Consider the following 27,083-nt stretch of genomic DNA (forward strand, 5'->3'; position numbering starts at 1 on the left):
GTGTCGCTTGATGTAAAAAACCACACCAACTGTTTGAGAAGGATGCAGATTTGCATGTTATGTTTCAAGATCGCGGCAAACAGTCCTGCCCTTGTTCGGATACATCCGCGGCAACATCTTCCGGTGAGCGGGGCTGTGTGTCGAACACACACACAATTGGGGTTGAGAGAATGTCTTTAATTCTTAACGCTCGTTACATACAGTATTAGTGTAATTCGAGGTTGAAAATGTCAACAGGTCATTATTAATTTTCGTGAAAGGAGGAAAAGAAGTCTTAAAAATGATGTTTTCCCAAAACCTACTACAAACGTTCACTTATTCTATGTGGTATATTCAAATTGATTTATAGACAACCATGATACAACTGGTTAAGTATCCTCGAACTAATGAACATTGTACAAGCCAATTATTCAGTTTTCGTCGAGATTGTCTATGAGACCCTCCCCTCCCCAATGTCATGATACCTATGAATCACAAGTAGACTTTCGCAGGTGTCGCAACTGTCATTTTGTACCACACGTCTCTTCCAACCCATTTCCTAATGTTTTTCAGCACGGCCACGTTGTTCACTACGCGAAACTGCTCGGGCACATCCTTATTAGCTTCAGTTCGGTTTGCGCTGGAGCCCGTGTGTGGCCAGTCAGATCCCCAGATTAGTTGGTCAGGCACTTCCTTTGCAAAGGCCATGATCAGTGGTTCGAGATCTTCATATCCGCCCGTAGTCAATTTTGATGAACGGTAGAAACCCGAGATCTTGATGAAGAGCTTTTCGGCCTTAGCAAGACTCATGAGCTCTGCGAAACCTGCTTGTCTAGTAACATCTGTCACGTTGGCGGGCAGAGCTGACAATCCTTTCATTCCGCCTTGATGGTCAGCAATGACCTTGATCGGTAGATCGCGGATAGTTTCAGCGAGATCTGTTTGCGAGATTTAGTTACGCAGACTTTCTCAAAGTCGAACTCTTCGAGTAACTCACGCGGCCAGTTGTCGCCTGACACGAAGAGCTGGCACCGCCAATTCTCAAATCGGCGAATCTTCATCACTGCATTCTCGATTTGGGCACGCAATTTGTCATAATCGACCTCCTCCCCTGTTGCTTCGGTATTGATACGAATGCCCCTTACTCCAAGTGCTTGCATATGGTCTAGCTCTGAGTCCGTGATGTTGTCGGGGTTGATCACAGCGATAGCACGAACCTCACCACGAGTCTTTTCAGCCTGAAGCTCGACCAGCTTGTCCAGAATCAAGGAATTATCGGTACCATACGGCGAAGGTTGCACAATGACAATGTTTTCAGCTTCGCCAGATTGTGCTAAGCTGCCACCAAAGGCGAGCAGTTGTGAGTACAAGGCGGGTACCGGCGAGTAGGCATGTGATGGGGCATATGGATAGTTTGCTGGGTCAAATACATGTACGTGAGTGTCCCAGCTCCCGACTGGCAACTGCCAGGGGACGCTGTCACATATTGGCGCTATTAGGTCTCTGACACTGGCTGTATATCAGCAGGCATGTTGCGAGAGAATCAGGCTATTTAGACTGACGCGTTCATGATTGGGGATTCCAAACTGTATGGGACAGTGTCGGAAGGCTTAAGAACTGTGACGGGGGCCATTTTTGCGCTCGCGAATTCGGGAGTTGTCAAGTCGTGGACCCCCAAAGCAGCGGCAGCATCGGGTTCACCTTTTGTAGCCATATTGCATACCATGGCTGCAACTCGGTTGTGGTGCGAACAAACCAGTTTACGAAATCTCAAGAATGATCTAGCGATGCCGCTTCCGATCATGTGTATGTGAAGGGAGACAGTCTTCGCTAAGAGGTGTGAAAAGATAAATGTGGAGCAGTATTTGCAGGTAACGGATCCGGCCGGGCCTTTAGCAGCTAGCTGAGGGTTTCAACACAAGGGCCAAGGTTATGGTACGCAATACTGTAACTTAAGTGTGAGGATTTGCAGTAAAAATGACCTGTCTGCCTGTGTGGGGAAGCCGCGTCCGATACGGGCAGTCATGCACCCATGTTGGATTATACACGGATGCATCCGATGATACATGGCGAGGGCCCGGCTAGATCCGAACTAACCGACAACAGATCTACCCACCCGGACGGCCGTAACTTCATGCCTTGCTCTTAGAGCTCAGATATCTGTCCAAACCCATGAGATAAGTGCCCATGCTCCCTGAATGATGTCTTCGAGTATTCTTTCATTCCACTCAGTGCTACGGCTCAGGATCATTTCAAGTATTGCACCTGCTGATACACAAGATATGACAATGAGTGGATTTAGAGATGCAAACATGCTTCCCATTACAGTGAACCTATTTTTTTCCGTCCCCATGATATTCGTGATGAAACCTCTACCCATGCTCACAACTCTTGTGGTGACCAACTAGCTACGTACCCCGTCGGCGGCTTCCACCATTTCGGCGTAAGCTCCAGTCGTCTTCTCCTCATCGACGCGGTCTTGGGAACTGCGAACTGTGTTAGCAGTATTGGGGGAAATTGGAGCCCAGTGTACCTCACCGTGCGGACTCTGACAGGTTTTTGTCATTAAATGGGTCTTGTGCATACGCAAACCTCCTCATCATGTACCATGGGTGTTCAAATAAGGTATCGATATTCTCGAGCTCGCGACCAGCCGTTTCGGGTACCATGATGAAAGCATAGACTAGAGCGACGATGCACCAAGCGACGAAGAAGACAAAAGCTCCCCACTGGTCCATAGAGTTGAGCAGCGCCGGAGTTGCCTTTGTGATGGCGAAGTAGAATAGCCAGTGGAAACCTTGAGACAAAGCACCGCCGAAGGAACGAATCCTATTCGGCCACAGCTCAGCACCGAATAGATAGGGAAGCGTGTACAGCCCGATCGCCCATCCGAGAGCGTGTACATAAATAGCACCGATTGCTGCATCTGATGCTCCCGTCGGCACGGAGTCTGCATCATGGACAAAGTAGTTGAGGTATCCGGCCAAGTATGAGTGACACAGCATCTGGATGGTGATGCCAGTCATCAGAGACTTGCGGCGACCAATGACATCGACGAAGAATAGCGAGGCAACCAAGCAGCAAACGAGCTTAGCTAGAGCATAGAGGCCGGAGGCGTAGACCTTGACGCTCGTGGACTTGACTCCGATGATACCAAAGATCTCAGGCAGATAGTTGGTGACGGAGTTTGCTCCAGAGAATTGTGCGAGGATATAAGCGAACACAGTGAGCTGCACGCGTCGAAGATTTGACTTCACGCAAAAGGTCTCACGGAAGAGAGAGAAATAGCCCTGGTCGCCATATTCCGCTTGCTCATGGGCGATCTGCGTGCTCATTCTGTGCCATTCATCTCGCAGGTAAGGGTGATCTTGGGCCAGTCCGCGAAGCGAAGTCAGCGCCGCAAGTGCTTCGTCATTCCTGCCGCGGAGGCAGAGCCATCTTGGTGACTCGTAGAGGAAGAGAGACATGACTATACCGATCGCCGGCACAAAGCATTGAACAAAAAATGGGATCTGGTATTGCAAGTTGAGCTTTGGGTCGATATGCAAGTTGCAGCCGAAGACAACGAAGATGCCCAGCATCTGAGATGACAGCATGCAGACGTTGAACCAGAGAGCCATGAGACCGCGAGTTGTTGCAGGGGCGATCTCTACGATGGACATAGGCCCAATTACTGTGAGAGCACCGATGCCTGCGCCCGCGACGAGCCGTCCAATATATAGTACAGGAAGGCTACCGTAGGCGAAGGTCTCGATCAGGTTGCCGATGGCGTAGACGATCATGTACAGACGGTACGACCAGATACGGCCCAGTCTATCGTTGATAAGAAATGAGAGGAAGGCGAAGATACCGGCTGTCAAGTTGACGAAGGATACGATGTTGGATATTTGGTCCGGGTTCTTGGATGGAGTGATACCGAACTCCCGTTGAAAACTCTTCAACTGTGTAATAGATGCCGTACTGCCTTCATCCCAGCCTTGCGCGTGGTATTAGTAAAAGATGCGTGCTCGATATCCATACAGGGCGCTTCACCTTTAGGCATGCCGCCCAAAGCATACATTGCAACGGTCATGATGAGCCGCCAGTTGAAAAGTCCCTGGGGAGAGTCTCGGATGGCACGCACGTACTTGCCCAGTGGTGACTTTGTCTTCGTCATGGCGGCGGACATTGGATGCTAAGGTCACTGGGAATGAAGAGTGTGGGGGAGAGATGCAGAGTCATGGCCGGAGCGAGGTCAGCCCATAGTATTTGAATCGCACTCTGCATGTTCCATGAGCGGTAGAAGCAAGTCTGGAGAGTTTGAAAGCCATATCGGAAGCATCCGATGGGTAATTTTTGGACACGCGAAGTCCCTGAGATGCGGGGTCAGATGTCGTCGCATGGAGATATCCACGCGACGGGGTGATGGGTTAGCCGCAACATGGACGGATTCCCAACAAGACGAGGCGCCGGCTAAGCGAAACAGTACAAGTAGCCAATATTTCTTAGCCGCATTGTGAAGGAATGAACCAACATTGAATCCGTTGGAATACCAACCTGATCCATGCCCGTACTGCCCAGGCTTTCTGATACTTCCTATAGGTAGAACTTTCACTCGTGGCAATTCCGAGATACTTTCACTTCTGAATACAGTCCTAAGATCAGATTATGCTTGCTGATCCCAACAGGATCTATGACCATCGCTTGTGAAGTCACATTGCTCGCTCAAAGAACATCCATTATCCTTGCAGGGCAGCCTAGTATCCTTTGGTGGATAGCTGACCATGGAGGTCAACTATTCACTCTGATCTTGCAGTGAGGAAAGATTTTCGCTAGGTGCCTCAGGTCTTTCCTGAAAAGAGATCTATGGCATCTGAGAAGCCCCCTCCCCAGAGAAGGCTTTGGACTTCAAGGGCCAGAAATGCTTCCATGGCTTCTTCTAAGTGGATCCGTCTGGCTAGTTGCTCAATCTGAGACATCATCATGTTATACTAGTCATTCCGAATGGGGAATTTCAAGTTGCAATAATCACTGCAGGATGGATTGAACAGTATGAAGGTCCATTTAAACAACTTTGATTAGTACCCTGTCCTCAGCTTTCATATTCATTACGGCCAGAGTTAACTGGTGCCCGTTCCGGCCTCGCCGATATTCCATGCCTGTACAGATACATTCTGGCCGAAAGGTTGTTCTCAATAGTGAAGTATCCATTGTATGAAAAGGCATGTTAGTGGTGCTGCCCGAGGTGTGCCTCTGAGCACCGAAGAAAACCAATAATCTCAGTAATTTCCGACATCACAAGAAACCACACACCTGTAATCAGAAAGTTATCTAACACGTCCCCTGTAGCCGGAGGTGGTATACTAGCTGCATGTTAAACTTCGAGGCTCAACGATGTAGCGAGGAGACGTTGCACAGTAGATTGGACCCAACTCAATTAGTGCTGCGCCACGAATTGCTACATCAGGCAACCGGGGCAGGAAGCGCAAGATTACTGGATGGTCCATCCGCAGCAGATGAGATATCTGTATAAGTATTCGCTTTTCTTAATGAGTTTGTGGAGGCCAACATGACGATGTGCTCAGGTGTGGCAAACGCCTGAGTGGCTGTCGCAGCCAGGGCGGCGGTCAGCCAGGTGGCAACCCAGGCCCTTAGAGCGGATGCGGGAGTGGGGGGTGAAAGTGAAGTACTCGGTGTTGACTAAGATAAACGAGTTACTGAGGCATTGCGAATGAGTAAATTGGAGCCGAAAAGAAAGGAAAGACAAGAGCTGTAGAGGCAGAGAGAGGACAACACTCTAGGGAAATGAGATTCATCTGCGAGCAAGTCAACCCGTGAGCACTCGCGCATTTAGCATCATTCTCAGCCTCATGCCCCCTTCTAGGCTCTGGCCGGTCATGCTGCTAAGGATCGCAAATCACGCTGACGCCCGCAGGGTCGGCGATACTGACGACTCCCCTAACAGATCCCAATTTGCCGATCCCCAGTTTTCATTGCAGCGTGCCAGACGCGCGCCTCCAGCCTACAGTACTACTAAAGTCCGTGAGTCCACGTTCTTAAGTGCCGGCATGCCATGCTGGCAACAGGGTCAGGGACAGGGACATGGGTTGCTAGTGCCAATTTAAAAAGACTGAAAAGGGGATGTACAACAAAACCAAAACAGACCCATTAAGTATTGAGATCTGTCGAATTCTGCCGGCCCCGCAACCACTGGCACTGCGACTGCTTTACCATGTAGTCTATGTACTACATCATAACCACTTTGGCATGACGTCTGCTTGGCTGCTATGTATGCCATCGAACGGGGGAAAATCTGCAACACGTGGTGTGGGCGGGCGTCTTTTTGCGTGTGTCAAGTTGAGTGACCTAGCCTGAATGAGTTCGTGTGGTGAACAGGAATATAACCCATAAGATTCATAAATAGGTAGGTATAGACGAAGAAGACCCTAATATTGGCCACAAAGATATTTCAAGTATGTACAAGTAATTGCTTAAGACGCCGCAAAAAAAGAGAGAGAAAAAACACGATTTTGCCTACTTATTCATCGCTCTCAAACCGACTCCTTGAACCCCAGCCCATCTTTTTCAGCGGTGCGGTGCAGGTTGGTTGTCGAGTTGAAGCCATCCGGCCCAGCCGCGCATCTCAGCTCCACAAAGTCCGTCTCGTCATTGCGGGTAGGCCTCTGCGAGAACTGGCTGTGTATCTTGGTCGTGACGCGGATGCCCGGGTCGGGCCCGCCCTTGGTGGGCGCCTTGATCGTGGTGCCAAAAATGCGCGGGCCGAAGCGGGTCAGGAGGGTGCGGCACTGCGGAAAGCAGGCGCACATGATGCCGACGTAGACCTCAACGTTGGACCATATGCTGGTGGCGGTGTAGTCACGCGTGAAGTTTGTGGTTGCCGAGAACTTGAGCAGATAGACGATGCGCAGCACCTGCACAACCACCACAAAAATGCCCGTCGCGAACATAGTCATGACGCCGAGCTTCTTGCGCAGCGACATGTTGAGTGCCCAGAGCTCCGACATGGGCAGGAAGATGGTGGCCACGTCCAGGATGATGGACATGACGGCGGCCCACAGCGCCTGGGTCTGAACGTCGCGGCACACGGCGTCGTAGGTGCCGTCCCAGCGAAGCCATGCACCGGGGATGGGCGTGCACTGGAAGATGGTGACGATGGTGAAGGCGATGGCGCAGACGGCGCACAGGCCGATGATAGCGAAGACGCGGACTCGGAATTCCTTTTTGGGGAAGATGCGCAGGTAGAAAAAGCAGATAGAGATCTTGGTCATGAAGATGACGATGAGGTAGAGAATCTCCGAGTAGTAGTACATCTCGAGCACAAAGGTGATGTCGTCGAAGGCCACCATGTACAGGTCGTGGCCCAGGCCGTGGGCCGCAAAGAGGTACGATACCACCGTCAGCGGGATGGAAAAGGCCGTCGTCACGAGGGCCATCCAGTCGTCCGTTTGCCACGAGGCAGCCAGCCCGGTGAGCGACCGGGCCCACACGCGACACAGGAAGAAGAGGACGGCGAGCACACCAAACAGCGGCGTGATCACCTTGAGGCCCATCGAGTCATCGGTGACGGGCCAGCCGCACGTGGTGGCGTCAAACCTCTCCGTCAACAGGGCATCCCGGACCGAGCAGCCCGCCGTCACGCATTGTGTCATCTGTGCCGTGAGGTTGGCGTTGGTGCAGATGCACGTGATATTGGAGGCCACATGGCATGCTGATGATGGCAGATATTCGACTAAGCACAGCTCCGCGCACACGGGCATGCTTGTCGACGTCGCCCTCGCCGCCATGTGGTTTTGGAATAGAGAAACTGCCGCCTCCATTCTGGAATGGATTGGAATGGAATGCAAAACGAGAGAGGAAACAAAACAGGAGGATAAACGACGATTGCACAGCAAGTTCCAGATTGTGCACCTCGCGCTTCATAAACAAACGGATATACTATACTTGTATGCACTCTACACGTATCCTCGTTTCGACCGCTTCTCCTGGGGGCGGCCAGAGAGCAGAGTGACTGACTCTTCTGATGGACGATCTTCACAGCCCGGGCAGCATCACGGCACATCCGATAGTCCTCTCAACTCCATACTTTAGCCATGGTGGCACACGACCCTTGGAAACCGATCTTCTCTCACGGTTATCGATTCCTCATCGTATTATCGTGGTTCCTCTCAAAAATGGGGATGGCAAGGATAGGCCCGCGAGACATCGACGTCGCAGGATTTATTATCTCGCTTCAATGATAATCTTCCGGTAATTCACCGATGATCCCTGGTGGAGAAGACAGGCAAGTTCAGCAACGCCTGGGGGCTCTCCACGCGTGCGTGCGAACTTGAGGTCTGCAAGCGACTGATAATCAGGGGCAACCGAACTGCCGCGAACAAGAGGTCGCTTGCGTGTCCGGATTGCGCGAAAGAAAGCTTAGAGGATGATACCCGCGTCGGCTCCGCTGATCATCGCTTGGCAATCCCGGCACTCCGAGTCTGGGGCAGTAAACGGTGACCATCCCTGCGCAACCTTTTAATCCCTGAACCAATGCACGGGCTATCAATGTCACCGCTGTCAGTCCGGATTGACCCACTTCGTAGTTGGGCGCTGGCCGTCGCCACGCGATCTAGATCACAACCTGACCTGTCACCAACTTGACCTATCACCAACAACCCAAAACCGCCCCTGACTAAGGACCACTACTCTCGATTGCTAGACTAGCAGTGCCCTAGCAGCTAGCGCAATCTTATAAGATCTTTGAAGAAATGATACTTCTGAGAATCGATGCAACGGCTTTTCTCGAGCCTTAGGGAAATTTCTTGTTTATTGTGGAGCCTGGCTACCGGGAAATACTGTCTCTGAGGCTAGGTCACATGACATGATCAAGTTAAGTAGCATTGTTGTAATATATTTCGAGTTATCTCTTGAATGTAGACCATGTAGTATGGTATTTGGCAGGACTCATGAATATCTTGACAACTTCTGACAGCTGGAAAATTATTGAACCCGCCGGAAGAGTGGCTCGCGAGCTCTGGAAGCCGTTGGAAGATGGGAAACAGAGGCCTATGGAAATAGGAGATCGGTGGGTCCTGTTGGTCCCGTCGTTCAGCGAGAAAGGAAAGCAGGTCGCGCTTCGGGTGGTCGATCACTGGAGAATGGGACCAAGCCGTGCCAAGGCAAACTCGCTTAAAAAGTGCCTATCCGTGGACCACAGGTGTCGAATTGAATTGCCATTTTTGACGATGCCGGCAAAGGTGGGGCAATGATGGACAATGCCCATACATGTGGACACCCGACAACACGACGGGGCGCTTTTCCACAACTCCGTCAAAAGTCGAAAATCGTGTTCTAGGTGGGCGAGATGCGCTAGACTATAGTTGCGAGATGGTGATCGACGGGGACTTCAGGAGCTGGGAAAGTCAGGAAATTCCGAGATAGAGAGTAGGGGGTGGGAGAACCGCTTGCCTCATGGAAGCCGCCTTGTTCTTTTCGCCGCCGAAGCATTCAGGTACTTAATCAGGAAGCGACCGACCATCACAGGCATCTTGGTGAAAGTGCCCATCCCAACGCCGAAGCCAGTCACTCTTTTCACCCGCAAGCTTCACGCCCCAGGCTATCAAGCCGTTCATTCTCTCAGCCACATCTGTGGTTTATTCTAGCATCCTTTTCCCCCAGTTCCTGTCAAAAAGAAGCCATCATCATGCGTATGACGCAGGGAGTGGCCGCCGGCGCGCTCCTCGCGCACGTGGCTACTTCAATGACGGTGCCTCGACACAACCCCTTCGTTCACAAGAGGCAGTACAGCCATGAGTTTCAGAGCAACACGACGACCGAGTACGATTTCGTCTGTATCGGCTCGGGACCCGGTGGTGGGCACATGTGCTCGAATCTCGCCATCGCCGGCTTCAAGGTGCTCTTAATCGAGGCAGGTGGTGACAATGGTGAGGATCTCATCCAGTCGGTTCCCGCCATGAACATTGCCTCGACCGAGGACTGGAGCATGGAGTGGGCCTACTACATCCACAAGTACGACGACATCGAGGAGGAAAAGCGCGACAGCAAGATGGTCTACAACACGACCGACGGCAAGATGTGGTCGTCGTACAACCAGACGGGCAACCTCGGCACACCCGCCACGTCGGCCGAGATCCCTGAGGGCGCTGAGCCGCTGGGCATCTATTATCCACGCACGGGCGCACTGGGCGGTTGCTCGCGACACAATGCCCTGTTTAGCATGCAGCCCTACGACATGGACTGGGACGACATGGCGGAGCTGACAGGCGACGACACGTACAAGTCGGACAACATGCGCCAGTACCTGACACGCATCACTGATGTCGCGTACGAGCCGCACTCGGCTGACGCTGGCAAGGGAGGCTGGTACCCGATGCAGGTGACTTCGCTGCTGACGGCGGCGACGGATCTCAAGATTGTGTCTGTTCTTGCCGCCGCGTGTACTGCTTTCGGCAAGTCGCTCATCAGCGAGGTCCTCGACACGGCCACGTACCTTGCCAGCGTGCTGATCAGCGACCTCAACGCGCCCGGTCAGACCATGGTTCCCGAGGTCTACCAGGTACCGCTTGTGATGCGCGACGACTCGCGCCGGGGTGGCGTGTACGACCTCATCGTCGACACTGCCATGGCAACCAACGCCGACGGCAGCCGCAAGTATCATTTTGATATCATGCTGGACACGCTCGCCACGAAGGTCACTTTCGACACGGACGGGGACAAGCCCCGCGCCACCGGTGTCGAGTATATGACGGGCGCATCGCTCTACCGCGCTGACCCTCGCAGCGGCTCAGCTCAGCCCCAGGGCACTGGTCACGTCAAGGCGGCCAAGGAAGTCATTGTTGCCGGCGGTGCCTACAACACGCCTCAGATCCTCAAGTTGTCGGGTGTTGGTCCCAAGGCCGAGCTGGAGAAGTTTGGCATTGACGTTGTGCTCGACCTGCCCGGCGTTGGCACCAACCTGCAGGATCGGTATGAGCAGACCATGGTGTCCAAGACGGAGACACCCTTTGCCTTGACTGAAAAGTGCACGTGGCACCCTGATCCGGAGTTGGACCCCTGCATGAAGACATATGTCGACGGCAACGACCAGACCGCTCGCGGCGCCTACGCCTCCAACGGCATCGCCATCTCCGTCATCCGCAACACAACCACGAGTGCCCGCGGTGAGCCCGACCTGATGGTCCTCGGTGGCCCCGCCAACTTCACAGGCTACTACTCAGGCTGGTCTCAAGGCTGCACAGCCGACGCGCAGCACTGGGCATGGATCATCCTCAAGGCACACCAGCGCAATAACTACGGCACCGTCGAGCTGCGGTCGGCCGACCCGCGCGACACCCCCATCATCAACTTTCGCAAGTTCCTCAACGAATCCGAGGCCGCTCTCGACCTGCAGGCCATCCGCGAAGGGTACGAGTACGCGCGCGCCATCATGAAGGACGTGTTGCCTATCGGCGGCATCCTGTCTGGCACTAGCGGTTCTCTAGCTAGCGGCGTCGATGAGATCTTCCACGGCGCCTTCGACGAGGTATGGCCGGGCGCCGACGTCACGGACGAGGCCCTCGACCAGTTTGTGAAGGACGAGAGCTGGGGCCACCATGCGTCGTGCTCGGCCCCCATTGGGTCGGACGATGACCCGATGGCCGTGCTGGATGGGGACTTGCGTGTGCGTGGTGTCGATGGTCTGCGTGTGTCTGACTTGAGTGCTTGCAATAAGCTGCCGGGCTTCTTCCCGATCCTATGGATCCACCAGCTCGTGGAGAAGGTGGCTGACACAATTATCGACGAGTACTCGTCGTAATGGGGAGATTGCCGACATCCCGGAGTGCTAGATCTGGGCCCCTGAGATCTTATTCTTCTCGCAGTTGTCGCGCGCGTGGTAGATAACATGATAGCTGCTGTTCCGTATTGTAAATAGTTTGTAAATGGAAAGAAGAAAGCGTTGTGCTCTTGTCATGTCCCGTGACACCTCTTGAGGACCCGCCAAGTCATCGTCTGCTTTTCGTCCATCGTTGACTCCTGGGGTTGGATAAAAGAACCGAAAAAGGGGTTTTATAAGACTCCACCGTTAGCCCGCCCCTAGAAAAGAGCCTCATCTATTAAGGTGCAGATCCACGGCGGAGTCGCGTCTAAGCGGCCCACGCGAGGGAATGCTCTTCGTAAGCACTCCACCGCCCATACAAATGTAGATATAGGTGCAAAAGAACTCCTTGTTCGTTGTGGCTTCCCAAACCTCCATCCTCCCTCTTCCAACCTCCCAAGAATTTTCACAATGGAAGATCAGCCCTTCCGCGTCATCGTCGTCGGCGGCGGCCCCGTCGGCCTCACCGCCGCCCACGCCCTCCTGTCCGCCGGCATTGACTTCGTCGTCCTCGAAGCCCGGCCCACCTTCACCCCCGAAGAAGGCGCTAGCCTCGTCGCCTACGCGTCTACCCAGCGCGTATGGCACCAGCTGGGCCTGTACGGCGCCATGGCGGCCAAGTCCTGCCCCGTCGAGACGCGCAGCTCGGCGGATTATGCTGGGAACGTCTACCGTCGAGGCTTCCCCAGCGCGACGCAGCGGAGGCTGTTTGGCGCGGCGCCGTGGAATTTCCACCGAAAGGAGCTGGTGGAGGTATTGTATGAGGGGATACCGGCGGAGATTAGGGAGGAGAGGCTGTGTGCGGGACATAAGGTGTGTGGGATTGAGGTTGATAAGGAGGGCGTGACGGTGCGGTGTGAGGATGGGAGGGTGGAGCGGGGCAGTATGGTGCTGGGGGTGGATGGGGTGCATAGTAAGACAAGGGGGCTGATGCGTGAGTTGATGATCTCGGCGTCAAAAGCGAAAGAAGGCGGCGAGGATGAGGCGTGCCTTCTGCCGGAACGGCCGTACAAAGCCGAGTACCGCTGCCTGTGGGGAACATGCCCAGCGCCGGAGGCTTGCGCGCCGAACTCAAATGCGGAGAGCCACGGGTCGGAGCGCAGCATTATGTTTATGACGGCGCGTGATGGCCGCAGCTGGTTCTTCTTGTACGAGCAGCTTGACGGGACGCGCGATGAGAGCCAGAAGTACACGAAGGAAGATCAGGAGGAGATGGCGGCGCGGTTTTCTCAAATACACCTACTGCCGGGCCTGCCCTTCGGCGATATATGGCCGACGCGCACAGCTTGTGGCATGGCAGACCAGCTGGAGGGTGTGCTGCCGCAGAGACATTGGCGTCTCTCTGCTGCGCAGGGTGGCCGTGTTGTGCTCGCGGGCGACGCTGTCCACCGAATGACACCCAACTTTGGCTGGGGATTCAATTCCGGGGTCAACGACGTGTGCGCGCTCGTGTCGCTGCTTCGCGCCGAGGTGATGGGCTCGTCATCGCCATCACCCTCGACCGCTCAACTCGACGGCGTCTTTGCAAGCTACGCAGAAGCACGTTGCGTGGACGACGATGTGGCCGACGTGGTCAACATCAGCGGGACGGTGACCCGGCAGTGTGCGCATCCGCGTGACCGGGGTGTCATTGCCGCCGTATTTGCCTGGCTGCTCACGCATGTTGTCCCGTTGCTGGTTCGGGACTTTGAGGCGAAATTAACGAAAAGGTTGCTAGGCAGCGTTATGCGGAGGGGTCGCGTGCTGGAGTTTTTGAAGGAGGATGAGGATTCATCAGCGCGTACAGATGAGAAATTGTTTGTTGGGGAGATGGGATGGGCCTTTTCGATCCCTACTGTGGCTGTTGCCGCGGGGGAGAAGGAGAATGAGAAGGAGTAGGTGGAGATTGCCTTGTTGTTGGAGAGGGAGGTAGGACCATGATGCTAGAGGTTCTGGTTTTCCCGATCTTTTTGTAATAAAATGATTATGTTAAGGTTTTTTTGTTCTTTTTTTTTTTCGTCTTCAATTGTGTCCACTCATGTTTTCTCTGTTTTTTTCTTCTTTTTTTTCTTTCGTCTTCAATTGTGTCCACTCATGTTTTCTCTCTTATAATTAATAATATTAATGAGAAGTATTTGAATATCAACGGGAGATGTTGCACGTGCGATGCGGTAAAAGGTGCTAATAGTTAACAGGTAACCAATCGCTTTCTGATATTTTGATGTCCTCAGTCTTTTTAAAAAGAGACTTCTGGCGACTTTCTCTTAGACTGATTCTACACGGCGAATCATGTCTCTCAGATGCTCGTAGGAAAAAGACGTGCGGTTTGGTCCATGATGCTTACAGTGATGACTCTGTCTCTAGAATCTGACCAGATGCATTCTATTGGCGCCAGGAAGACGTGCGTAATAGCCTTTTGACAATCTAAGAAAGGGAGATTTCGTGGGAATAGCTTCAGGACGCATCACAGAGGGCCCAGAATGAAACAAGCAAGAAAGATGTACTAGTATCTTCTGCTGCAGCAGGATGTGCCTTGGTACCTAGATAGAGCTGGGTCTGTGAACTTTACCCCAGCAATCCACAGCGGAACCTTATGCCATGGGCTCAATGTCAATCTAAGCCCGTACTTTGGCCTGAAGCGCGTGCAGGCCCGTCACAATACAGTTGACAGCCAAGCTTAAAGACAATGAAACAAAGTAATGAGCGGGCCGGCTTCTGATTGAAGCAATGGTACTCGGTACTATTTGATTAAAGATTTCGTCCCAAGGACTTCGACTAACGTATCAATCAATCGATGCCATGGAGAAACGTCTATATATGCTACCTAGGTAGATGCTGCACGTTCCTTACAGTCACTCGCCTTCAGCGCCATTAAGTTCAATGCGCTTCCGGCTCGAAAATAGTCAATTTGTTCCTCATTGAATGTATGCTCGAGGGCTGTCTCCCATTTTCCGTCTTTGCCATTCACTACCATCGTTACGGGCCGGTTAGGGGCAAGTTGACCTAGCCCGACAAGACTCACCCGATCATCCGGCTCGAGACGATTGTAGTCTGAGCTATTGCTAAAGGTTAAGGGCAGCATACCTTGCTTCTTCAGGTTGCTCTCGTGTATTCGCGCGAAGGACTTCGCGATGACGGCCACTCCGTTCAAGAACCGAGGTTGGAGAGCGGCGTGCTCGCGAGAGGAGCCTTCACCATAGTTGTGGTCTGCGACAATGACCCATCGCTGTCCCCGTCGCTTGTAGTCCTTAGCTGTCTCCGGAACAGTGCCATACTCGCCGGTGAAGACATTACGGATGCTGTTGACCTTTTTGTTTTCCGAATTCACCGCACCAATCAGGGTGTTGTTTGAGATGTTCTCCAGGTGTCCGCGGTAGCGGAACCATGGTCCAGCTGGTGTTATATGATCCGTCGTGCATTTACCCTCGACCTTAATCAAGATTGGAAGATCGAAAAAGTCTGCGCCATCCCAGGCATGAAAAGGCGCGAGCCTCTGGATTCGTTGTGAGTCTGTCGCGATGAGTACCTCTACATCGCCACGATTCGCCGGCGGTGCGGTGAAAACATGGTCTGCCTCAGCGTAACCGCCTTTAGGAAGTGGAAGCGCAGTAGGCGCTTCGAACTTGAAGTCCCCAATCGAGTCAGTCCTAGGGTCAAAGTCGAGCTTGCCAGAGAAAGCCTTGACGATGACGGTCTCCGGAGACGCCAAGAAAATGCTTGTGGCGGGATTGCTATCCAACCTGCCGGTGAAGTTTCGGTTAAAAGAAGTGACAATCGAGTTTGGTGTTCCCTTGCTACTTGTCAGCGAGTAAGCCACAGCAGACGGGGCATTTGTACCGACCTTTTCCATGTCAGTCCTGTCCCAGGACCCACAGCAAGGGCCGCAGGCGTTTGCCAACATTGTCGCGTCCGCATCTTCGAAAACATCAAGAACACCCGCTTCCTCCAGAGTCGCCCGCGTGGACTCGCTACCTGGTGAAATGAAAAGGGGAGCCTGCAGGTTCAACCCCGCCGCGAGAGCTTGTTTCGCAAGGTTGGCTGCCCTGGTCATGTCCTCGAACGACGAGTTTGTGCAAGAACCAATCAGCCCAGCACTGACTTGTTTTGGCCAGCCGTGCTTCTCGACCTCGCTCTTGAATTTGGACGATGGCGTCGCCAAGTCAGGTGTGGAAGGTCCATTGATGAACGGCTCGATCTCGGAGAGGTTGATATTGATTAAGTGGTCGTACTCGGCGTTGGGGTCTGCTTTCAAATTAGGCGCGAATGCTTCAGCAGAAGCTCTTATGTTCGACCGGGATGTAGAATCGAGGTATTCGCCCATTTGTTCAGTATAGGGGAATATTGAGGTGGTCGCGCCCGTCTCTGCTCCCATGTTCGCAATGGTCGACATGCCAGTGCATGATAGAGAGTTCACGCCGTCGCCGAAGTATTCAATGATGGAACCCGTGGCTCCCTTGACGGTAAGTTGACCTGTAAGGTTGAGAATAACATCTGCGCACATAAGTCAGCAGAAAGCCTTGCTTGGGTGACGATGCTTGTTCACTTACCTTTGGGCGATGCCCAGTCTGATAACCTCCCTGTGAGATTGACACCAATGACCTTCGGAGCTTTCAGCTCCCACGCGAGGCCGGCCATGACATCTACAGCATCGGCACCGCCGACGCCGATGGCAGCCATACCCAGTCCGCCTGCATTGGGTGTGTGTGAATCTGTGCCAATCATAAGACCACCTGGCAGGGCGTAATTTTCGAGTACAATTTGGTGGATAATTCCGGCTCCGGATTTCCAAAATCCAGCCCCGTAACGCTTGCAGACACTTTTCAAGAAGTCGTAGACCTCCTGGTTGGCGTCATTGGCGGTGGCAAGATCGGTGTTGCTTCCATCCCTGGCAACTACAAGATGGTCACAGTGAACAGTCGTTGGCACTGCGACTTTGTCAAGGTTTGAGGACATGAACTGGATGAGAGCCATCTGCGCCGTAGCATCCTGACATGCTATCCGGATGGGGCGCAGCTTCAGATACGATTCGCCCCGGCGGATGTCCGCCTCGTGCACATTATCAAGGTGGCTGTAGAGCACCTTCTCAGAGTACGTCAATGGACGGTTGAGCCTTACCATCACGTCAGTCCAGTCATTGGCGATGCTGAATAGGTTCATTATGGACGCACCGTTGCCGGACTAGCTGTATCTTGTCACCAAGAGCTGCATAGTCAAAGATTCGGTCTTGATCAAAGCGGCTCATTGGCACACGAGACAGTAGCCGCGGGCTCGCGGTTGCGAACTTCGATCTCGACGCTAAGGCTAACCATCTTTTCTGCGTAAGCCGTAGTACTCTTGGAGGATGCATGCTGGCCAATTCAACTCAAAGGGCAGATAAAGACGGGGATGGGGGAAGCAAGAGGCGCGCGTCCGCAAAAGACACGGACGAGCAATTGGGCCGCGTTATTGATAAAAAGGCGACAGGTAATTTCCTGTATCAACATTGTCTGCTTGTTTGTTCCGATCGGAGCTCGGGAGTGCCGGGGCCCTGGGTATTGTTGCAGGGAGAGTTTGCGGATGCATCCGAAGTAGTTCTTCAAAAGCTCCTTGTCAGCAGGGGTCTGGTCCATTTCCGATTTTTTGCCAACTCCTCCGCTCGCAACCATCCATGCATCAGTGGACGAGACTTGAGCCCTCCTACTAATGCACTGTTTGAAGATATTTCTTTTGGCGACAACGGCATCTTCCAAGGATCTGTATAATGCAAAGACATGGACATTCATGAAAACCGATCCTACACGGCACTGGTCGGAAATGCGCTTGGTCTGCGCATCCAAAATAACCCAGCAGCATGCGGATCATCAAGGTGTTCAAGTATGTCAAAATTCGACTCATGCTGCGCTGCAATAATTAGAACTCTTTTGCGGCGGCTTTCTGCGTCCTCGGGAGCAAGATCAGCAATACGGTTCAGGCCGGCTTCCACCTGACTTTGAGTTTTTCTCTTCCAAACTCAACCAGTTCGACCTCAACTCGCAAGTCTCTGGCGTACTTGGTCACCGAGTCCAACCATGCATATCGTTGCCCACGAAGCGACTCCGATTCTTGGTACAACGCCTCGGAAGAATCCTCGGATACCATTAGTTTGCCATATTTGTTTTGCCGTGGATACCATAGAGGGCGTTGCTACATGCGAACTTTTCTTCACAGCTTGCATGTCGACTCTGATAACCTATTGGTTTCAATATTAGTTTCCTCGTCATGATAGCGTTCTTCAAAGTTGCTCACCTCGAAAGGTTGGTTCCAACAGCTCAAAGCGCCACCAACCGTGGAGGCTGCGATCTTCTCCCACACAGTCAGCTTGTCCGTCTTGCTTTTTCCTTTAAGTGTCCGAATTGGCCCTTCCGCCGCTTTGGATATGCCCATACGGCTACTCCAACCCGTAATCTGGCGGAGAGCCACTGCATTGGCACCTTTGTTGACCCCTCGAATGCCCTGGGTGCGTAGAATGTTAAAGAACGTCTCCATAGTACCGGGTACCCGTGTCCCCTTAGCTATCTCCTTGTTCCTCGTGACCTCTACGGTCTTCATGCACGTGGTCATGCCCATGGTCAAATACGACTGAGCGGCACCCCCTGCCACGCCTCCCATCGTGGCGGCTATTGCGGGAGCGAGCCCAAGATTGTTCGACGCGAGATAAGACACCTCGGAAGACGTGAGAATCAATATTGCTCCCTTGGTAGTGGCTTCAATGACGGCCTATCTTGATCAATACATCTATAAAAACAGTATTGAATTTGGACAGCTTACATACCCATGGGAGAAGTCCCTGATAGGAGCCTCTGATCGGACCACGAGCCCAAATAGCGGTTGCTGCTTCTTTCAAAGTTGCGTTACGGTTTGCTGACACCTGATCTAATCAGTGCAAGTAAAATTGATCATTTGGGGCATTGGGAGACTGACATAAGTCTTGACATTTTCTAGAGGCTGACCAAGCGTAGATACCTGGAAGATGTTCATCGCAGCGCCTACTGCGAGACTACTCCAGGTAATAGTCTTCTTTTCAAGCCTAACACCACTATTGCTGATCAATTGACCCGGAGTTACAATTGTGCTCGACATGATGTTCACATGTAATCGGTGACTTAGCTGCGAAGCTATGTTCTCGACCAGGAGGTGAAATGATCAGAACAAACGTATTGGGAGGGCGAAGAGCTAAAATGGTAACGGCTCTTCTCGTAATACTGCTGGACTTGAATATTCGGATGCATCCGACAAGTAACTTCTAGTGAAGCACTCGCGGGGAAGTTGACTCAACTGTGGACCGGCCAAGGCCGTGACCGATTAAGCATGCGGTGGAGCGTTCTTAACTCAAGCCAAGCGACCTTCTCACGCATAACTTGAAGGAATACCATTATTCCCAATTCAACCTATGACCTTTTTGATTTTTCACTGGCATTATGTAAATGTAGCTTGGAAACAGTAGAATAAGTTCCTTATCAGGCTTCTTGGTAAGGAACGCCGAGGGGTAAGGCTCTTGTGTCATTTGACTTAATTCTCATATGCTAAAGCTTTAGATATGGTACTGTTGCCTCTTTGCCATACTTACGGTCTCAAACCGGCCGGCCACTAAATGCATTCGTCATCAACGGAATCGTCATGTCAAATCCGACGCGAAACCAGTCGCCCCAGTCGGGCAAGAGATCTGTCTGGTTGAATGAGGTTGCCGCCAGATCCGGATCTGAGAGGACAGTCTCTATTGCTGCGTTCATTCCGTCGACGCCGGCGGGGCACGCTTCCAGCGACGGCACCTGCAGCTGTGAAGCGTGACGAGTACCGAACCACTCCATGTATTCCGCGTCGATCTGGTGAAAGTGAGCCGCGTTGTTTAGATTAGAAGAAAGGGGAGAGGGAGCGTCATTGTTGGGGTCGAATAGGCCCACGGCGGCTTGTCCCAGGCGGTCGATGATACTGTAAAACTTTTGTGCTAATGGCCAGTGGTCCTCCATGGCATCGAATAAAGCTAGACAGGACCTGACATTTGATTGAACCACCACCTTTCTCGTACTTTTGCGGATTTCAGGGCTGACCCACAGGGTATATAGCATGGTCACACTTGCCATGAACAGGGACTGCAGGGCAATCCAGGTATATGTGATTTTGTTTTTGGCGTAAAGTGAGGAGTATGAACTGATCAGGCTTATGGCAGAATCTGCACAGATCTGTAAAGACTCCAAGCTGATTATTGGGCAGGCTGGTGATGGCCTATACAGCAGGAGTAGGCCATGCGAATAAGCAATCTGGAACCAGTCGGGCGACTGAAACGTTGCTTGTGTTGGTTTGGAGTAGCGCGGGGCTCTTGCGATCCAGTCATCGAGTGCAAGTCGTAGAGAATATCGCTCCTGCTCCAGGAGGACGGTGTCTATGGCATTGGCCATCTTCACAGGGTAAAGTGTTCTTTGTATCTTGGACTGGATCTGCCGGAGTTCGACTGTGTGCAGAAATGTAGACAGGTCTCGGGGATTCCTAGGCTGGTCTTCAAGTGGTGTCGCGCTGAAGCATATGGTCTCCAGGTCCTCATCAGAATGACATCTAGGAAGGGGCACGTCGAAATCTGCATCGCTTATGGAGCAAGGTCTGCCCAGCGATATGGAGACATTGCGATCCAGCGCATATACTGACCAGAAGACCCGTCTCTGCATCTCCATCATCATAACATCTGATGAGGACGACGTAGAAGCCCTATGTAATCCCAGGTCGATTGCCGTCCGCACGGCAAGCCCAATGCCGTGCCAAGAATTGATTCTCCGCCGTTCATTCACAGCGAACACGGTCATTAGTAACAACCCTTGGACCGTCTCTAGGCTATTTGCATGAATCAAGCCGGACATATGTTGCATGGCCACATCGAAAAAGTCAAGATGGGCGTCTGGAAAGGTGAGCTCTTGCGCTTTGGTGTCAATGGAACCCAGTGCGAAGACCATGAACGTCAGGAAAATAGATACATGGCTCGCAGAATTACCAAGTTGAGTTACGTTGGTGTAATGCTGCTTCACGAAGGTGGGCTGATGAAGTACTGGTAATGCTGGCCATCTAAGAGTAAAGTAGGCTTCTTGGAGCTGTTTGGCCGTGTCTTGTGGGGGCAGTGATGAGGAAACACTGAGTTTGACAGTCGTCTCCGTGGCTCCAGCTGTTCCACTATAACTTCCCCCCGCACCCGGACCTCCTGGGGTGGTGGGAATCTCCTGCGAAGCTGCAGCTTGTGAGAGCAAAACCTGCGCCAAGAGTGGAGATGTGCAGCTCGACCTGTTTTGAGTGACTGGTCCCTCTCGTCGCACTCGGTCATGATCCGAGTCCGAAAGAAGACATGGGGTGGCAGAATTGGCGGCTGGGATTCCGGCAGTAGAAGCAGGAGGCGTGCCAGTATTCTGCTTCAGTGATGCCAATTCAGAGTCTCGAACCGAGATATCTAATTCCAGTTGGCGGACACGTTCTTTGAGATTTGTGATCTCTGCTTCTAACTCCTCGATGTGACCACGTGGTTGTTGGCGCTGCGTAATTCGATCCACGACAATACATGGCACTTTAGCTTTTTGGCAAGTCGAACATTCAGGCAGCTTGCCATCGCACTGTTGCGTGTAAGGCATTGATTTTTAAGCTTCTCTATATGGAATGTACAACACGATAGAAAAACAGTCGATGACACACACCTTGTTCTTCCTGAGACGGCATCTTTCGCATGCGATTTGGATCCGTTGCAGTCCCGGCCGATGTTTTCGCTTGGTGGGGACCACCGCGGATGAGGAAGGGCTTGTCGACATGGTAAGCCTGCATGACCTTACAAATGTAACCTAGTAACCTCAGAGTAAGGATGGACCGGATCTGTGAGCATTGCGTTTGAAGATGAAAGACCAAGCTAGTCGCCAAGGAAAGGCAGGGCGGATGGATCCGATGTTTACTTGCTACGGGCTACCACAAACTCTCTTTGTCAGCGGATTAGGTACGGCGCTGATTGGCTGGGTCGCTGCAAGGGGGTAGCTGGCTAGCCGAGGTCAATACTCGAGCGTCATGTTCAAAATTAGTCTACAGTGCGAGTGTACACATCTGCGCTACCATGTCTCTTCTGATCTCGTCCCTCCAGTCATTCGCAATGTGTCATGTGAGCTGCCACCTGTGAGACAAGAAGCATATCAAAGTATGGATACTGTGTCCTGAATGTACTTGAATTGTTGGTGTCCTTGTCAAGCTCAAAAACCTGCTTGGTGGCTATCCCAATGGCATTTCAATGTGGCATCCTCAACGGCAGGGTACTGACTCGACAAGCTCGCCGACTGTGATTGATCCACCTGTGGCCACTACAATGACCGATGCCAAAGACACTACATTACCTAGGGCTTTCATGCACATATTGGCCTTGCTTATGCTAACAAACCTTCGCGGTAGAGCTCATCATTGATGGGGGATTGAGATACATTGCAGGAATTCAAGCTTACGACTACATTAGTGCCGGTTGTTCTCATCCCACACAAGGTACGTGTCGTACCTGACGGACTCGTCTGACACTGCAACAGCTTTTCGCCAGAGAAATTTCCATTTTCGGCTCGAAATGCTTGATGCGAGCCAATGAAGATTTGATTCAAGCTTCATCTTTGAATGCAACCTGTTGACCTCTTCGTAGGCGACCAAGATAGCACCCTCGTAAAGGCAGAATAGGTAGAATGGGTAGCATATATCAATTTATCACCTCTTTCATTTTCGTCGATCTTTTCGACTCCGGCCACTTTCTCCCTTGTCCTCTTCTCTATCATCATCCTCGCCTTCCTTATGAACGTCGCCACCAACGTCTTCTCGGCGATGGTCAATCCACTCGATCATTTCCAACGAATCTCTCACCGTGGCGCGGTGTTTGGGCTCAAATGGAAGTAAAGCTAGCATTGGTCGACGGAGAGACTTCAAGGCCTCAAAGTCGTATCCTGTGTGCTCATCCGGCTCATATTTTGGATCATCTCTACTGAACTCCAAGATGATTGCTTGACGTCGTGGCTCGAAGGTATCACAGATCAGCTGTGAGTCACCCCTTACTATGTCATATTGTTTGTCTGTAGTCGAGGATTATTTTAGCATATCTCTTGAGGTGATGGCTGGGCACAGAGACATTGCGATTTCGTTCTCACTCACCATCTCCTTCGGCATATCCACTTTCCTTCCGCAGCTCAGTAAGTCTGGGCAGCCAGGATTCAGGTAGAGGACCGAGTTTTCTCATCATCCGGCTTAGATAGAAGTGGTTGTCGGCCGAGTAGACCCAAAAGGGATTTTGTTGATAGAACAACATGTACATTACACAACCGGTTCTCCATATGTCGTGGCGGTAGTCGAATTTGCCGATGAAAAATGTCTCGGGTGCTCGCAGATCAACTGGCTGCGCCATAGCCTCTAGAGACACAGTCTCGCTAAATGCAAATGCAGAGCCCCAGTCGACGAGACGAATGTCCTCCTCTGTTTCGTCTTCCCACAGCCTCCACTTTGCAGTCTGTACCAACTGGTTAGGAAGATGGGGCGACGGCAGGGTCTTGTCGGGCCAGGGTTTCGCCACGTAAACCTCACTCAACAGATCCAACAGGTCATCATCCTCATCTTCCAGCAACGACTTGCACGTGAAGGCGATATTGGCCGCTGAGATGTCTTAATACGTCACGTCGGTCAGCTCAGTTACAGGCTGAAAATGGAGAGGAATATTACTACCCCCATGCACCAAGCCAGCCTGGTGTATAAAGTCCACACCATAAAGGAGTTGCTTCGAAGCCCGCATGATGGTTTCGGGGCGCAAGAATTGCTCAATTTCCGCATAGAGGGAGCACACGCTAGCAAGGGATGGGCCAAGCAGCTCTGTGACCAGACAGTTGTGGCGCCCATTAGGGCCTTCATGAATGAAGCGGTCTAGAAGCTGCACAAATGGTCTAGGCTTGTCCTGCCGGCCTTGCAAGTAATGCTCCTCCAGCTTTATCAACCTGACAACCTCTGGATCTGCGTCGATACCCATATTCGAAGAGGAGCTGCTCTTGATCTTGATGGCCACATAACGGTGGGTGGACTCGGGGTTTTGCTCATTTGAGGCAAGCCAAACTGTTGAGAAACCACCGTAACCAAGCTTGTGTCTTACAACATAGCAACCGTCTTTGAACGTGTCTCCTAGGGCAACTGGGTGAAAACCGCCTGGAGTGTAACGCTCGAGTGGTTCGTGTGGGTGAATGCGACCTGACTGGTCGTCATAAATTGTCCACTTCAAACTGGTCGATTTCAAGACCGGGTCTTGGTACGGAGAGACCATTGTGAGTGCGCTATTTCGCGTCAATTATAGTTGTGGTCGCGACGTGATGTTGGGCAGTTAGGCACAAGGGTGGGCATGTGAGGATTTTGTAGGGTCGCGGGGCATTTATTGCATAGGGTCTTATCCACTATAGTGGGGCAAAAAGCGAGAGGCATCTAAAATCGATCAGTGGTTTTTACTCACACTTCACTTAACAGTAGCTCCCAACCTCGCTAGACATCTCTTCCATCAGCGTACGATTGATACCTTTTGCTACGTGAAGTCCTAATCACTTTTGAACACAGACCCCTGGCTCGTGTTTTAAGTCTCCCTAGATCAAGATTCACGTTTTGGAAATCAAAGTTGCAAAAGCCTCCATCTTTTGATAGGCAACCCGGTTTCTAGCGATGCTGTGTTGTAAAATTGTTTAGAATAGAGTATACTGAAGCGTTGGTATACTTGCAGAGTTAGAATTGCAAGGCGAGGCGATGAGGCAAATTTGTGGCTTGAGAGTGCTTCGATACTATGTTGTCCGCGATGATATGTAGAAGGGTGCTTAGTTGATCTTTGCCGTGCGTTGTCAGTGTGAACATATATTCCGTTGTTTCCGACACGGACATGCAAATATACATAGATACAGGCCAATTGTCAGTAGAGCGGACGAGCAAGTATTGACATCAGAATATGTTGGGGCTGGGACCCTTATTGTATCAAGCAAGAAGCTCGGCTGTAATGTCCCTGAATTGTGAAATGCAGCAGAGAGTTATGGCTTTGTTCATTCTTCACTAGTACTCTTTTAGGCTAGGACTATAGAAAATACTACATGAAAGAAAGGTCGAGGGCAAAGTTAAAGAGCCCCTACACATGGTCTGCAGTAATGATCTCGTGGACCGAATCTTGCTAGAAGTTTGATATGTACTGCGTGAGATCCACAAGGACCAATCCGGACGAGTTCTTATCTCTAGGCAGCAGTGGCGAAGCCGATGCGCGAGTTTGTAGTATCGTAGACGGAGTAGTAGTTTTCCAGGAACTTTTGGCCAATGATGGTGTTGACACCTGAACTGCCACCATCGTTGATCCAGGCGTAGTACTTGCCGGAAGTCAGACCAAAGACGCTATACTGGGCGGTTGGAACCAGATATTGCGCTGGCGTAAGAGTGTAAGTCGTGGAGCCAAATGTGATGCCAAAGTTCGAAGTCGGCTTTGTGCTGAAGACAGCAAGCCCAGATGAGCTGTCGGTCGAGCCACCGGTGGCGGAGAGAAACTTGGAGTAGGCCGCGCTTGGGATATAGATCAGTGTGGTGCCAGTGTCGACAATGCCTGAGGCACTCGACGCAAGTGTCGTCGAGCCGTACGTGAATTTGGCAATGGAGATGCCCCAGTATGCCGAAGCAGTTCCGCTCGTAAGCTTCGAAAAGTAGGTGAGCGTGCCAGTGTATTTCGAAGTGTCGGTGCCGCCGAGGGTGAGCTCGCCGTTTGCATCGTCGGTGTCGCTTCCGGACTCCGGCTTGAAGTAAACACCGAGGGCTTCCGTCGAAATGGACCCCTGACTCTTAAGGTTATCCAAGAAAGTCGGGACGGTGTTGGCGTTCGACACGGTACCCTCGGTCAGACCGACCGGGCCAAAACCGATGATGCCGTCTACACCGGAGAAGCCCGAGGAGGTGGAAGCGGCGCCGATCGACTGGGATGAAACAGTGAGGCCGCCGAAGCTGACCGTGTCTGTGTACTCGGTGCCAGAGAACGAGCCACTGCCGTAGCTGACAGAGACTGTACCGCCCGTAGACTTGCCGGTCGAACTTTTCTCGCAGGAGCTTTGAGCACCGCACCAGGTGTTTGAAGCTGGACAACGTTTTGCGTCAGTGGAAAGCGCCTTGGCGGTCATTTGCAGGAAACTCACATCCAGTGTCGACAATGAGATCATAAGACGTGCCACCGATCGAGACAGGGGCGACATAGCTGACGTCCTCGTTGGTGACCGTGCCAGAGCTGGCATCAGCGGCACGGGTCGCAGGGGCGGACTGCTCGCCGTTGATCGCGCTGATGCGAGCATGACCCTTCTGGACAATGTTGTTGATCGACGTGACGTTGGAGTGTTTCTTCAACGGCAAAACGATCGTCTCAGCCCTGTTCTCAAGCGGCGCCGCGGACACCGCGACGGCAGCAATAGATAGGATTCCGGCGAACAACATGGTGAATGGATGCGACAAAACCCAGAGGAAAAGTGAAAGAAGTGAGTTGGCGATATCACTTAATGAGCACAGTCAATCCTCGAACGAAATGCGAGGCAGGTATTTATACTACCTGAGTAGTCTTGCACCTCACAGGCCGTACCTGAAGCATACGTAGTCACCCACCTCGGCATGATATCGATGGCCCATGTCAGCGCTTGTCAGAAAAGGAAGGTGTACATCAATCAACAGCTTCAGTCTTTTCTCCATAGTTATACAGTGGATTTTGCTTATCTCAGATTGCTTCATGAATACGGGTAGCTACTGGGATGTAGTTGCAGTGGAGAGCACTAGTGCCCGTTAGTGTTTCTGGGGGTATGACAACGCTCGCGCTTAAATCATGTCACCTTCTAATTCCAAAGCTCCTCTCCGAAAGGAGGGCCCAAGTCTGTGAATGAATTCGTCATCAAGTAACCATGTTCTGTAAAGAGAGTTACTTAATGGAATTGGACCCAAAAAGAGATTAGGAAACGCTCGCTTGTCAGAAGAACGCAGTGTCTATTCGATTATGTACCCTTATCCTAGGGCACCCCGCAACTGACACGACCACTTCGTGATTAACTGTACTTTGATAGATAAATCCATTTTTTACATATTCGTTAGAAGATATCGACAGGAACACCACGTCTACGACTCTCCTTTAAACAGCATCCTGTAGTCACACAGCAGATCAGTTGGCACGATCCCCGACGTTACCATTAAAGTCATCATATACTGACAAAGAATGGCTCCTCAATTGTCAAAGTGGGCAGAGCAG

At 51.9% G+C, this 27,083-nt stretch overlaps 9 protein-coding genes across 9 annotated transcripts; 2 read left to right on the forward strand and 7 right to left on the reverse strand.

Annotated features, from left to right (window-relative positions):
- Window positions 1-471: 471 nt before the first annotated feature.
- On the reverse strand, window positions 472-1,705 carry J7T55_000714 (uncharacterized protein; the record flags this gene model as incomplete). The annotated part of the gene is made up of 3 exons (XM_053131652.1): window positions 472-917; window positions 977-1,455; window positions 1,542-1,705. 3 exons carry the CDS (start codon window positions 1,703-1,705, stop codon window positions 472-474), a joined length of 1,089 nt encoding a protein of 362 aa, XP_052990444.1.
- A 521-nt stretch (window positions 1,706-2,226) lies between these two features.
- J7T55_000715 (Quinate permease) lies at window positions 2,227-4,147 on the reverse strand (the record flags this gene model as incomplete). The annotated part of the gene is made up of 4 exons (XM_053131653.1): window positions 2,227-2,244; window positions 2,396-2,465; window positions 2,518-3,955; window positions 4,012-4,147. 4 exons carry the CDS (start codon window positions 4,145-4,147, stop codon window positions 2,227-2,229), a joined length of 1,662 nt encoding a protein of 553 aa, XP_052990445.1.
- Window positions 4,148-6,509: 2,362 nt separating this feature from the next.
- On the reverse strand, window positions 6,510-7,796 carry J7T55_000716 (uncharacterized protein; the record flags this gene model as incomplete). The annotated part of the gene is made up of 1 exon (XM_053131654.1): window positions 6,510-7,796. The coding sequence occupies one exon, from the start codon at window positions 7,794-7,796 to the stop codon at window positions 6,510-6,512; it is 1,287 nt and encodes a 428-aa protein (XP_052990446.1).
- Window positions 7,797-9,661: 1,865 nt separating this feature from the next.
- Window positions 9,662-11,773, forward strand: J7T55_000717 (choline dehydrogenase; the record flags this gene model as incomplete). The annotated part of the gene is made up of 1 exon (XM_053131655.1): window positions 9,662-11,773. One exon carries the CDS (start codon window positions 9,662-9,664, stop codon window positions 11,771-11,773), a length of 2,112 nt encoding a protein of 703 aa, XP_052990447.1.
- A 471-nt stretch (window positions 11,774-12,244) lies between these two features.
- J7T55_000718 (fad binding domain containing protein) lies at window positions 12,245-13,711 on the forward strand (the record flags this gene model as incomplete). The annotated part of the gene is made up of 1 exon (XM_053131657.1): window positions 12,245-13,711. The coding sequence occupies one exon, from the start codon at window positions 12,245-12,247 to the stop codon at window positions 13,709-13,711; it is 1,467 nt and encodes a 488-aa protein (XP_052990448.1).
- Window positions 13,712-14,664: 953 nt separating this feature from the next.
- J7T55_000719 (Aconitate hydratase) lies at window positions 14,665-18,910 on the reverse strand (the record flags this gene model as incomplete). The annotated part of the gene is made up of 8 exons (XM_053131658.1): window positions 14,665-14,697; window positions 14,835-16,303; window positions 16,360-16,990; window positions 17,239-17,616; window positions 17,780-17,917; window positions 18,077-18,547; window positions 18,599-18,667; window positions 18,752-18,910. The coding sequence occupies 8 exons, from the start codon at window positions 18,908-18,910 to the stop codon at window positions 14,665-14,667; spliced, it is 3,348 nt and encodes a 1,115-aa protein (XP_052990449.1).
- Window positions 18,911-19,401: 491 nt separating this feature from the next.
- On the reverse strand, window positions 19,402-21,609 carry J7T55_000720 (uncharacterized protein; the record flags this gene model as incomplete). Its single annotated transcript, XM_053131659.1, has 2 exons — window positions 19,402-21,339; window positions 21,499-21,609. 2 exons carry the CDS (start codon window positions 21,607-21,609, stop codon window positions 19,402-19,404), a joined length of 2,049 nt encoding a protein of 682 aa, XP_052990450.1.
- Window positions 21,610-22,537: 928 nt separating this feature from the next.
- J7T55_000721 (uncharacterized protein) lies at window positions 22,538-24,116 on the reverse strand (the record flags this gene model as incomplete). The annotated part of the gene is made up of 3 exons (XM_053131660.1): window positions 22,538-22,887; window positions 22,967-23,470; window positions 23,570-24,116. 3 exons carry the CDS (start codon window positions 24,114-24,116, stop codon window positions 22,538-22,540), a joined length of 1,401 nt encoding a protein of 466 aa, XP_052990451.1.
- A 940-nt stretch (window positions 24,117-25,056) lies between these two features.
- On the reverse strand, window positions 25,057-26,287 carry J7T55_000722 (uncharacterized protein; the record flags this gene model as incomplete). Its single annotated transcript, XM_053131661.1, has 2 exons — window positions 25,057-25,937; window positions 25,996-26,287. The coding sequence occupies 2 exons, from the start codon at window positions 26,285-26,287 to the stop codon at window positions 25,057-25,059; spliced, it is 1,173 nt and encodes a 390-aa protein (XP_052990452.1).
- Between the last annotated feature and the right edge of the window lie 796 nt (window positions 26,288-27,083).

The sequence above is a fragment of the Diaporthe amygdali genome, assembly GCF_026229845.1.
Source record: "Diaporthe amygdali strain CAA958 chromosome Unknown NODE_27_length_698932_cov_65_101997, whole genome shotgun sequence".
In the NCBI taxonomy this organism is placed as follows: domain Eukaryota; kingdom Fungi; phylum Ascomycota; class Sordariomycetes; order Diaporthales; family Diaporthaceae; genus Diaporthe; species Diaporthe amygdali.